At 45.8% G+C, this 13033-nt stretch overlaps 1 protein-coding gene across 1 annotated transcript; it reads right to left on the bottom strand.

Moving 5' to 3' along the window:
* Positions 1-1904: 1904 nt before the first annotated feature.
* Positions 1905-12575, bottom strand: DES (desmin). Its single transcript, XM_063288949.1, has 9 exons — positions 11951-12575; positions 8586-8646; positions 7579-7674; positions 6820-6981; positions 6566-6691; positions 5911-6131; positions 5116-5159; positions 3557-3639; positions 1905-3180 (listed from the first exon to the last, which is right to left on the bottom strand). Exons 1-9 carry the CDS (start codon positions 12493-12495, stop codon positions 3139-3141), a joined length of 1380 nt encoding a protein of 459 aa, XP_063145019.1. The 5' UTR covers positions 12496-12575; the 3' UTR covers positions 1905-3138.
* Positions 12576-13033: the final 458 nt, after the last annotated feature.

The following is a 13033-nucleotide window of genomic DNA, read 5'->3' as shown; positions in this document are numbered from 1 at the left end:
ATAGAAAAGAACGTGCTTTTTCAGTAAATTGCCAAATGAAGCTTGCTTTCTAGTAAATTGCAAAACTAGGCTTGCTTGTCAGTCTATTGAGGATGTGGGATATGTGGTTAGGGGAACAGTCTCCATATTAGCAGGTGTAAAGGAAATAAACTGCCTAACCAATGCTGAAAATATGCTCAAAACCAGTTATAGCGAACTTTGTGGTCAGACAAGACCCTGACCTACTTGCTCCAAGGGGGCTAGCTGCCTTATAAGGAAAGAAGTAAATAAGGGACTGGGGAGGTAAAAAGTGAGGAATGGGAGATATAAACAGAGGCAGGACTTCCTACAGTATTTTAGGCATTTTGGATAAGCCGTTAACTCCTAAGTACCTATCCAATGGGGAACAGGAGAAGGGCTTCTAAGGGCCGGGGTAGGGAATAAAACTGCATGCTTTGTGTGAAGGGGTGTGCCTATTTTGGCTGGGCACCCGTCCTTGCAAGAACGTTAATAAAATCTTTTTGCTGCTTCTCAAGACTTCGTCAAATTTATTCAGTGAGGGGCTTTTCTCACAAGATTTCAGAAGTGGCTTGCCATTGGCTCCTTCCTAGGCTGAGAGGGAGTGACTGGCCCAAGGTCACCCAGCTGGCTTTGTGCCTAAGGTGGGACTAGAACTCACAGTCTCCCAGTTTCTAGTCTGGTACCTTAACCACTACCCCAAACTGATTAATCCCTAGCAGATTAAACAAACAAACAAACAGAGAACAGGCTATCATAACAATGCTCCAAAAATCCAGACAACCACTAGATGGCAAAGTGATATTTTAATTGGACTAGTTACATGAGTACAGCCACATGGCTGCCTGTGGAAGTCAGGCATCATGTCTGTCCAGCAGCAGAAATCAAAATGGCCATCCAAAGCAATAGCCTGCAAATGGAGGGGAGGGGGTGTGATTGCTGCAGCAATAGGAGCTGGGCAGATCCCAGCTTCTGATCCATTTTCTCTGATCTTGCTGTCTGAACACCAGACATGCACGCAACAAGGCTCATGTCTGGAGAAGATGGAAACCACAATACAGGATCAGCTAAATATGAAGATAGCCAGTCTCAGATTTGGGTTGGGAATGAGATGAGGGCAGCACCATGAGCATAGGCTCTTAAAACAGGCATCTTCAAGCTACAGTTAGAGGGACATGTGCATGAGTCCTTAGTTAAGATACTGTTTGCGTAGGTCCCTCCCTACCACTTACTGGTAATCTCTCAGTGCAGAGTCTCATGAGGTAGTAGGCACTTCCTACAGAATGTGGATGAGGACTCAATCTCTCAAAGTGTAACTTTTGGCACACTTAGGGTGACTGCATGGCTAGGGCCACTGGTAAGTTTTGACTGTGTTAATGCAGGCTAAATGTGATGGGGAAACAAAGCTGCAATCTCTTTGGGTTTTCATGGGATGTTTCTTTTGTTGAAGAGAGCCAATGTTTAGGTAAACATATTCAGCTGCTGGGCAAAGAACAGCACTTTTAAGTGCCCCTTTTCCTGTTTCTGTAGCGCCATCCAGAGTTTGGGTTTTCACACCAGTGCCAAGCAGAATCTGTACAGGAGCTCCTTCCATATATGAGGGACTGTGGTGGGAGCACGTTTCCAAAAGGCAGCTGTGGACATACAGAGTAGCAAACAGGACAGTGCAGTACCTGGAGGGTTTAGAATGGGATCATGAAGAACACACCACAGAAATGGAGGAGAAGCAGGATGCATTAGAAATGCCTCTGCTATACAAAGCATAGAAGCTTCTCGGGCCCAGACACTGAATCATCTCCTCCTCCTCCTCCTCCTCCTCCTGCTGCTGCTGCTGCTGCTGCTGGATGTGAATAAAGCGAATCAGATTTGCTCTGCCAGGGGCAGCAAAGGACAAACATAAAGACGAGTTTTGTGCTGCATAGTTTATTTATCTCTTCGCAGGACCAGGTATGTATTGGGGTGTAGGGCTAGGAGCATTCAGTCTCTCTCCATCTCCTCTCTCTCCATTCACTCATAATTACAAAGTGTTCCCCGCTCACTCTCTCAAGCACTCTCCCTCTCCATATATCCATCACCTGATCACCTGCCAGTTCCTTCTCTTCTCTTGTCCTCAAGTCTTTCGCAGGCCTTTTCAGCAGTCCCTGTGGGACAGATTTGGGATGTGGGGAAGGGATCACACCCAAGGCAGGGAAGTTTGTACTAGTGGGTGCATCGCCCCCTGGCATCTTTCTCCTCTCCTTGGTGGCCTTTATACTCCACCTCCCAAACAAGGAGTTTCACTTCACAGCAGGCATGGGGGGCTTGTCCCCTTCTGGGCCCAAGTCCTCTAAGTGGCCTCACTCACTTTCTCCTTCAGGGATCCTGACTTTCCCAACGCTTGTAGGAAACACCAACTTAGACAGGAAGGGGAAACCTTGTCCAAAATAGCATGTTCAGCAGCATGGCAAGAGGGACAGACGATCACTGAGTTTAGAGGTGCAAGCATCACCCACCCACCCCCAAGCAAGGAGTCCTGCTCCCCACGGGCAGGGGCATCTCTGTGGCTTTGGTCCCCGAGTCAAGGCTGGTCAGTGATTCAGCCTCATTCTCTGGGCTATGCTCATGTCTCCTCCCCCTTTCCTCTCTCGGTCCATGGCCTGCAGGTAGGTCTCCTCACTGCTGTAGTGGAAGGACCCAGAAGGGGCAGGGGCCTGCATTGGGATTGGGATTGCAGCTACACATGACTATCAGAGCACACATATGTGACTCAGGGCATGTGTGACACATGTAAAGGCAGATGAGAGTTTTCTTTTCTGGCAACGGTCAGACCCCGTACAGTGGCAGGAAGCCTCCCCTCTAACACAGGCATGCACATACCACACACACACACACACACACACACACATGGTTGCACCTCACTTTCCGCCCTCTCCCTGCCCGCTCCAGAGATAGGAAGAGCAGAAAGCAGAAAGGGAGCCGAAGGAGAGAGGCTTTGGGGAACAGAGAGCTTCTTGTACGTTCAGTTGAGCGGGTGAGGTTCTCCAGTGGCACTGTTACAACAGGGGTGTGCAGGAGAGGGTGTGGGAGCCAGCATCCCCAGATCTTTGCGCATGAGGAGGAGAGGGCTGAGATGGGCCAAGGCCACTCTGGGAGTTACAAGACCTACAGCATCTCATGCTGTTGCTGCATGGCTTCGCTGACCACCTGGAGAGAGACAGAGATCTCAGTGAAGGAAAGCCCTATCCATGTCCCATGCTCCTGGGCCTGCTCCCAACTAGTTGGGTCCTCTGCTTGCTCCCACCCTCTGCTTTCCTGTTTCTGCTTTACAGGGACAGAAGAAAAAAGAAGATAACTGCAGCCAGCTATGTTTCTGCAGATGTGCCTCCCATGCCTTACTCTCGGTAAGTCTCACATCTAGAGGGTAAGCTGTTCCCAACTTAGACTATTCTCCCTGCTCCATAATGGTAAGGAACAAGAAATTCAAGCCCATCTTTACTGACTTTTCCTGGGTTTTTCTTTTGGGCAGCAATATTGCTGCCCCTCCTGATTTTCATCAGTGCCCATAGGCCTGTCAGCTTACCTCCCCATCACGTGTCTCAATGGTTTTGATGGTCACTGTTTTTTTGGTATGGACCTCAGAGCTCCTCTGCTCCGGGCTGGTCTCTGTAGGACAGAAAAAGGCATCAGTTGATGATGGGTGTGCTCTGGCACGAGTGTCATGGGAGAAAACAGAATCCAGATAATTTGGAGCACAGGCCCTGCAGCTATGGATGTTTTCCTACTAACACAGACTCACTGTTCTCCATCACTTGCCCACACCAAGACTTAGGAGGTACCATGTTCACTTCATGTCCCCCCCCCAACCATTGGGTTCTTGCCAACTTAACTGAACAGCATCTGTAATGAAGTGGGCATTTATGCCAAAGTTAACCAATCTTCCAAGTTGTTTTTCAGTTCTACTAGTTGCAGTCTCAAGGCAGAGCTTAGATTCAGAACTGGAATTACAGCAGCTATAATATTTAGGCTTAGGAAGTGCTCAATTAGCCTTTATAAGACTCTTTTTGGACATGAGAGAGAGTTTGTTCTTGTTTTGATGCAATGTTGAGAAAGTAGGGCTATCCTGCTTGGTTTTGTTACTGGTATGTATGTTTACAGCAGGGTTTTTCAACCAGGGTTCCGTGACACACAAGGGTGCCACGAGAGGTCACTAGGGGTTCCCTGGGAGATCATGATTTATTTAAAAAATTATTTCAGATTCGGGCAACTTTATATTAAAGAGGTAAGTTTCATTCTTTATTTTTAGTTTAAGAACACTGTTAATGCATATATGCAGGCCTACCCATGAAACGAATATAATAATTTTGTAACTTTTGGCCTATATTTGAGCCTGAATGGGCAGGGGTTCCCTGCGGCCTGAAAAGTATTTCAAGGGTTCTTCCAGGGTCCAAAGGTTAAGAAAGACTGGTTGACAGTATTCACCATACTGCATTTTTTTAAATAGTATCCATTTATGATGTCTCAGCCCAACAAACATGTTAGAAAGAAACTTAAGGAGAGAGATGGACCCATTCAGCTCACCTATACACTTCTGGATGGAACCACCTATTATGCATGGTACAAAAAAAACCCCTATGAACCGACTGTAGAGAAAAACAGCTTCAGATGGGGATGATTTGGAGTGAAGAAATGGAAGGTAGGCTGGGATGTATAATCCTTCCTTGGTCTGAGTGTTTTGTTCTGAGCCTAGCCCTCCTTGATCCAATTGTGGGGTTTCAGACACATTTGTCACTGCAGGCCCATTTCAGGAACTCCAGGGCAGGAAGGATAGTTATAAGGAAGGGCACCATTTTTAATTGAAAAGCAACCTCTGTCTCCCCTGCCTCTAAATGCCATCCTTTAAAACCCCGTTTTCTTTCCAGAAAGATGTTATTTGGGAATAAGCAGAATAGATTATGATAGGCATGAAACAGGTAATTCCATCCTCATTTGAATCACCACTCTAACGTGAGACTTGGGGATGGGTTTCCCTCTGTTCCTGCTCCTTTTTTTAGCATACAAAACAACCCACATGATTTGCATGCACACGCATCCGGCTTTTTTTCACACAATGACCACATGGGCCAGATCTACATCACTTACCTCGGAAGTTGATTGCAGAAAATGTTTGAATGGGCAGTGAAATTCTATAAAGAAGGGAAGGGAAAGGAAGGTTAATGTAGCCTTGTCTTTCTTTTCTGCTTTCAGATTTCCTGTGTTCTACAGCAGCCCCCCAACAACCGTCATTATCCCTCATGGTCCTCTTTTTTAAAAAAAACTAAACTTGAACAAACTGTACTCTTCTGGCTTGCTTACTAAAGCTTTGTTTCCAGCCTTCTTATTGTAATTCTAAAATTGGATCTTCATGCAAATTCAGCGTTATTGTCAAACATAGGTCCCACTGGGCCAAACGGCTCAGCCATAAGAAAGATTAGCATTTGACTCCAAGAGACTCGCTGTTTCTTTCCTAAGAGAAGATGAATTTCATTAGATGTCACAACAGAAGGTTGCATTTCCTTCTCTGTTGTTCTTTGCGGTTACCAAGCACAGAGGCAGAGTTCAGACACGGCGTTTTACTAGAGTTTCTTGTATAAACTGACTAGGTTCAACAAGCAAAGCCCACACCATGGTTCAAACTACCATGCTTGAATTCTCACAATACACCAGAACCAAGCAAACCACTTTTTGACCTAGTGAGATGTCTGAACTCAGTCCAGAATTGCAGCAGAACTTTGTCTTGCAGTGATACACTGTGGCTTCACAATCAGCCATAAAAAACTGCCATCTATTATCCCTAAAAAAATAAAAAAATAAAAAACCCACCCCAAACAAACCATCCATCAGCTTTGATGGAATTAAGCTAACTTTACAGGACACACAGATACAGAGGGTGCTCACCTGCTCTCTTCACCCTCCAGCAGCTTGCGGTAAGTGGCAATCTCAACATCAAGAGCCATCTTGACATTGAGCAGGTCCTGGTACTCGCGTAGGTGCCGGGCCATCTCATCCTTCAAATGTCGGATCTCTTCTTCAAGCCTTTGGATGGTGTCCTGGTAATTGCCGGCCTCGCCAGCAAAGCGCTCCTCCATCTCCCTCATCTGCCTCATCAGAGAGTCGTTCTGGAAGCCAAAAGGAGGAAAGCAGTGAGGAGAAAGAAAGGAGGAGGTTTCCAGCCCCTTTTTTTACTGAATGTAAGAAAGATCCCCCCAGTCTATCCAGAGGGAGATAAGAAACTGCTTCATATTAATCCAGATCATAGGCCGAAGTTTTACCAGTCAGCCTAGATGAGGATCTTCAGCTGGCCATGGGACTTTTTCTAGGTAAAACCGATCTTGTGTCCGTCTCCCTCAGAGACTGTGAATGGCATCTCCATCCAACAGCTGTGCAAAGCTATAGCTGTCCCCTCCCTTGGGCTGTTTGCTTTGTCTATGCCTCCCTTGCGTTCATATCAATGAGCAGAGGGAAGAGGAAAATCTTTCCTCCCTAAAATGGTTCCGTACAAAGTACTGTATTCTGAATTGGACTCCATTATTCCTCTGGCATGACAGCTCACCGTGCCCTTGAGTGCGTCAATCTCACAGGTGAATGACTGGATTTGATGCCGATACTCCATCATCTCCTGCTTGGCTTGGCGAAGTGCATCATTGTTTTTATTTGCCGCCTGAGTCAGGTCAGACACCTGCATATAGGCAGAATTTAAAGCAGATAAAGCACATGTGTGGATTCATATGAGTGAATCCCATGAATGAAGACCAACCCCAATCACCCCCAGCCTTTTGGCCAAGTGATGCTGCTCTTACACGCTACCTTGGATTTGTACCACTCCTCTGCTTCAGAGATGTTCTTTGCAGCAATGTTCTCATACTGGGCACGGATGTCACGCAGTGCTGCTGTCAGATCTGGCTTCGACACGTCCATCTCTACCTGGATTTGTTGCTCTTGCAGCTGGGATTGCAATTCTCTAATTTCCTGGAGAAGCCAAAGATACCATCAGGCCAATGCAGTAGGGAGAGGCTTACTAGCTATCTTATCCAGTCCATACTGGTTAGGCACAAAAGTCCTCATACTCAAAAATATCTGGAACCACCGAACTACAAAAGATGGCTTTCTGTTGTAACAAAATCTTCTCCAACCTGACGTTCTCCAGCATGATCATTCAGGAAGTTGTAAACTATTTTCACACAAGACACTAATCTATGGTGGATTAACCAATGGTTTACTAAATTAAGCCAGTTCCCTGAGTTCACACAGCACACTGAACCCTAAACTAATAGCACTAGCTTGGTTTACATAACACGCTGGTCGGGTTTGCTCAACACGTTAGGAAGCTTGTGTTTGATTAGTTTGTGCCATTGTAGCAAAACATGTGGGGCAACCTGGCTGGAGAAGGCTGGCCTGGTGACATGAAACTTCTGATACTTGATACCCTCTCCCATTAAAGCTGCTGTTATAGCTCAATTCTGGGCTTTATTCCCACCATCTCCCTCAGCAGCCCCACCCCTCCTTCCTTTCTGGAAGCCTTCATTTTGAGAAGGACTACAACACATGTACAAGACAGCTGCTTACTTCTTCATGCACTTTTTTGAGGAAAGCAATTTCTTCCTGCAATGATTCGATACGCCTCTCCAAGTCAAGACGGGCCAGAGTAGCTGCATCAACATCCTGTAATGGCAGAAAAAAGAGGCATATGACCTCAGCAGTAATAATAGATGCAAGAGGCTGGCCCTCGTTAGAGCACAATTTCACTGAATGGGGAAATGCACTCAACTGTGTGCTTCTGAAAAGGCGGAGAAGTTGCATCTGCCCCCCTCTGATCTTTGACCAACATCATCTGGGAATCTGGCCAATGAAAACAATATAGGAAGTTCTGGGAGCCCAGGAAATGAGTGGGAAGGACTCCAACGGAGAACCAATTCACGTGATCCTTGAACAAAAGGGCTACTAACCTTTTCTAACATCGCTCCAGATTCTGGCATCCATGCCAATGGCAAGGCAGTTGCCTGAATCTCAATTCCCAGTTCCTTGAAATTCAGGGTAAATGTTGCTCCATTGTATGTAATCCTGAAGGAGCACTTCAGCCACTCCCTGTGCCATACACATCCTATTATGAAAGCCTCAGAACATCATCTCACTTACTGTAGAATATAGGGGCCAGCTACATGATGCTGAAAGATCATACGTGCCTAAGTTGCACAACACTGTATACAGAACATTAGGGGGCATTGCAAATATTCCAGAGGGGTTGTAGAAGGCTAGCAACTTGATGCTCTCCAGAAATCTTGTCTTGAACTACAATCCTAATAATTCCGATAGCTGAGGATGCTGTCCAGAGCTTATAATTTGAAATCCAAATACTAGTAGTATACCACTTTGAAAATGACCTGAGAAGGTGCTAAAATGGGGTGTGGGGGAGAAACAGTATGTCTTGTCAGGTATGAAGTGGCATAAGAAAGCTAAGCAAGCACCCTTCAGGGAGAGAAACCATAATTTAAGGAAAAGTGACATTTGCTTTGCTTTTTCACAAGTCTTTTCCTCACTTTCCCAGCCACACTGGAGGAAACACCTGGACTTACAGCTCTGAAAGCAGCTAAGTTGTTCTCTGCCTCTTCTTTGAGATGAATCTCCTCTTGCAGCCTGTGAAATGGGGCAGAAAAATGGGTATTGGGCAGACTGGTAAATCACTTACTGCTCAACATAAACAGCATCGCCTTTCACATGCCTTAGAAATCCAAGGCCAGTGTTTCACCCTAAACCTCTGACACTCTCCCAAGCCACTGGAGTAAGATATGCATCAGGAATGGGCAATTCTCCTACATTCCAGGGGGTAGGGGTGGGATCTGGCTGGCGGCCAGGCTGGGAATGGAGCAAGAACATGTCCTCTCATTGCCTGTTTTAGTCAAAGCCTTAAGCACAAAGGCATGAGCTCACTGATGGGTAATGCTTACTCCCCCTTCCCTTTTAGGGTAGCAGAGCTTTGCTCTACTGAGAAAAGCTGGAGCAGGAGCCAGAGACTTGCAAAGAAGCAGCATGAAAACGCTTGGGAGGACCCTCAGCCTGGGATTCTGGAGATGGCATGATATGAAAGATATATAAGGTAATGAGAGACAGGTGGAATGTTACCAAATTGCTGAAATGCAGGATCTGTCTTCCAGGTATTTTGACACTAGTATGAGGTCACCTAGGTCAGCCTTTCTCAGATAGGGGCCATCCAAAATTTGGGACTATAAGTCTTATCACAATCAGTCATTGGTCATAGTTGCTGGAGAAACAGGAATGTAATCTAACACTTCTGTATGGCTTGAGATTGGGAAAGGCTCAGATAGGGGATCTGGACATTAAAGAAAAGCTGGTGAATCATGGCCCTGGAGTTCTGGAACTCCGGTCACAGGTTTCCATATTCTCAATTATTGTATTCCATATGTCTATTCCTGTATTTTTGTGTTTATAAACACAGCACCCACAAACCTCTAATCCTAAACTGTCCAAGCTTCTGACATCCTAAACCAGATTGGAACCTACCATTTCAACAGCAGTTAGTTCCAGCTGTTGTAACCTTGTAATAAGGCTTGCAAAGGCAGTTTTCAGTTTTCTGGCATCAGTCTCATGCCCTCTGATGTCTAGCAGTTGGCATGGATGTTGGGAGATATGGTCCCCACAGATCTTGAGAACCCCAGATTATTAAAGGCTGTTTGGTAGCCACTTCCATTCCTTTTTATGTGGTTTGGTGAGAAAGAGCACAACAAGAGGACAAATGATGCAATTTGCTACATCACTATAAGTCTAGGACCCTCAATTTGCTACAATTCAAACTAGAAATAAATCTATCCTTTGCTTCACAGGCAACTCTCTCCAAGCACTAAACACTCAAGCCAAAGATCACAGTTGGTGTATACTATAAAGAACCAAGGATTAAAATGATGATTCCCAAATCAGTGCACATCTGCTCACAGATTCAGGAGATCATTCTAACAATGCCTGGTTAAAGGACTTTGCCCCCCAGATTCTTTGTGTGAATTTCTCCTCTCTTATGTATCCACACTTCCTGTCAACATACTCAACCTTGCTGTCTCACTGCTGCCTTCTTCCGGCAGGGTCCACTTGTGCCTTGTCAATCACAAGGAAGCTAAATCTGAAGGATAAGAGAAAGCCTCAAAGAGGATCAGCCATAGAGTAAGGGACTAGGTCTTGTCCTTCCAGAAGCAGGGTACCAAAGAGCCCTCCTACTGAAGAGCCCAGAGTCTTCACAAGCTGTTAAATTATTTTCATCTCTCTCCTGACGTTATAGCATTAATCCTGTTCCATTGCTAGTACAAGGTGTGCCAAGGCACATCCTGTGAACCCAACTATTGAGCCTTCCAGAGAAAGCAAACCATGACTGGGCATGATTTGTGAACCCAGCTGTTACTCAAATCAAGCTGAGGGGTAATCTTTAGGGCTGCAATAGCTGCAACTATACTAGTACAAACTGTAGGGGGTCTTGAAGAATCTGCTGACATGCAGAGAAGACCAACATCAGAGGACTGCCAGGGGAGTCACTTTTCCTAATAAAGTGAAACTGGATTTTTTTCTCATAAGTAGAAGAGACATTTTGGCAGAAAGATTTATAGAACTGGAAGGTGTGCTGGATAACATGGTATCTTGACACCTGCACCTCTTTCAGTTCTTTACTGTACATTTTTTTTTAAATGATGAAGGCACTGTAGAAGAGGGATTCTATTACCAAACCATTAATATATTTAATATATTTTAATATATTTAATGTGCAACCCCAGAAGGAACTGGGTTTCTGGCTCTCACTTGGAGCTAATTAATTTAAAAGTTTTAGAACTCACCCTATCCCTAATGTTCAGGATGTCATTTTTCTTTATTTCAACTTAGCCCTTAGACAAACGCATAGAGATAGGTCATCATCATATGCTTGTGGCACATAGATCCTGAGCAAGTCAGGGGCTTAGTTGGGACATAAATAGACGATCGGCATCATGCAGGGAAAAAACCAAGAGTGACCTCATGGAAAGACACAAACATAACTGGCATGGAATTAAGCTAAAGATATCCCCATATAAGACCAAACCCCAGTGTTTGATAAGGAAGAATTATCCACTCCCTGCATAAAATAAAATTGTTGTTTATTCGTTTAGTCGCTTCCGACTCTTCGTGACTTCATGGACCAGCCCACGCCAGAGCTTCATGTAGGTCTTCAACACCCCCAGCTCCCCCAGGGAAATTACATGTGTAATTTTCCATGGGGTCCAAGTCCAAACAGAATGTTTGATGAGTACAATTTAGTCTCCTAATCCAATTATTAAAAAAGGCAGGGATTCCTTGATGACCTTCCTGTACATTGACTTCTGAATAAGTATGCTTCCCTGCACCAGAAATAAACCTTACAAATATTTTCTCATCAGGCTTAAGTACTAGGTTTTTAGATACTTGCCTTCCTCTTTCAGATGACTCTTTTAGACCAAAAAAGTCTTAAATGTCTAAAGAGGGAAAGCTTTATAAAGAGAGCGTGGTATGTCAGGGAAGTCATTGGGCACATTCTGAGCCTTTATTCAAAGAATGCATTTTGCCACGGGCCCAATGAGACAGAATATCCCTTGAGCATCATGGTAGCAACCTCAGGGCAGAGCACAAGAAGCTTGGAGAGAAGCGCAACTTCAAGGTAAAAGTTGCTCAGTGACAGTGGCAATCCAGGGCCTGGCAAATATGACATTCAATTAGTGATACTTTGCATTGCTGTTTGGGAGGTCAGGGCTGGCAAAGCACTCTCTCCTGCTGTGATTGGTGCTACCTTTTCCTGTTTCCTCCATCTCTGGTCAGGGAAGTGAACCTCTTCGTGACCAGGAAGAAACCTTAGATTTACAGATAAACATAAAAAGACAGGGATGAGCTTAGAGAAAAAAATATGGCAGCAAGTCATGGACCTCAGGCTCACCTCTGTTTCAGCTTCTGGAGATCATCTATTAGGTTGTCCTTCTCCACATCCACACGTGCTCGCTGGTTGGTCAGCAGCTCCACCTGGCGCCTCAGCTCCCTCAGCTCCTCCTCATACATCTCGGCTATGCGCGTGGGCTCCTTGCCCTTGAGTCGATTGACTTCAGCCACCATGAGGGCATTCTGCTGCTCCAGGAAACGGACCTTCTCAATGTAATTGGCAAAGCGGTCATTGAGCTCCTGCAGTTCCACCTTCTCATTAGTACGGGTTTGCAGGAATTCCTGGTTCATGGCATCAGCTAGGGAGAAGTCAAGGACCTCGCCGGCACCTTGATAGGCCGAACGCAGCGGGGCTGAGTAGCTGGCTCGGAAGCTAGAAAGGGTGGGCACTGCAGCACCACGGGACACTTGGTAGACCCGGGAAGCGATGGAGCTGGCAGAAGAGCCCTTGGTGCCGAAGGAAGCCCGTGGGAAGGAAGGTGCCGCTGCCCCCCCAAAGGTACGGCGGTATGAGGAGACCCTCTGGGTGGAGAAGGACTGGTTCATGGTGGCGGCTTGACGGGTCAGGCAGGAAGGCGACAGCTGCTCCGGGTGAGAAGTCAGAGTTGGGACGACAGTTGGAGCTCTATTTGTATCCCTGAGTCTTGACATCATCCAACTGCCCCCCCCCCCAGCTCCAGCTCCCAGTTTGGAACAGCTGTAGATTCCTCTGTTGAGTAAGGGAGGAGGGAGATAGATATCAGCAGCCAGCAAATAATCACGGGACTCAGTCATTATTTGGTTCTGCTTGGCAACAGCAGCTAGTCTGTTCTCAGGAGCAGGCCTAGGAATTGACTCAGAGTACCAGAGGGGATGCTGGTCAAGAGATACAAAGGAGGAGCAAGCTGGGGATATAGAAAATTCCCTTTGGAAAGTGGGAAGGGGGTGGAAGAGAGATTGCTATAGGAATCAGACAGCCTTGGAAAATGGAAACACTTTTTTATTCTGAAAACAGTTACCTAATGCCCATGCTTTGGAGACAGAAGGGAGGAGGAGATGTATTAAGGGGCATTTATAGTCCTCCAGAGCCAAAAGAAATAAACCT

Source organism: Candoia aspera, chromosome 1 (genome assembly GCF_035149785.1).
Source record: "Candoia aspera isolate rCanAsp1 chromosome 1, rCanAsp1.hap2, whole genome shotgun sequence".
Taxonomy (NCBI): domain Eukaryota; kingdom Metazoa; phylum Chordata; class Lepidosauria; order Squamata; family Boidae; genus Candoia; species Candoia aspera.
The sequence above is the reverse complement of the archived record's forward strand: the minus strand, read 5'-3'. Positions and strand labels throughout refer to the sequence as shown.

Excerpts from the sequence above, each read along its gene's own strand:
- DES (XM_063288949.1), bottom strand. The coding sequence starts at position 12,495 with ATGAACCAGTCCTTCTCCACCCAGAGGGTCTCCTCATACCGCCGTACC. Across the intron at positions 7,675-8,585 it reads ACTTAGCTGCTTTCAGAGCT|GATGTTGATGCAGCTACTCT; the intron begins GTAAGTCCAGGT and ends CTGCCATTACAG. Across the intron at positions 6,982-7,578 it reads TCAAAAAAGTGCATGAAGAA|GAAATTAGAGAATTGCAATC; the intron begins GTAAGCAGCTGT and ends TGGCTTCTCCAG.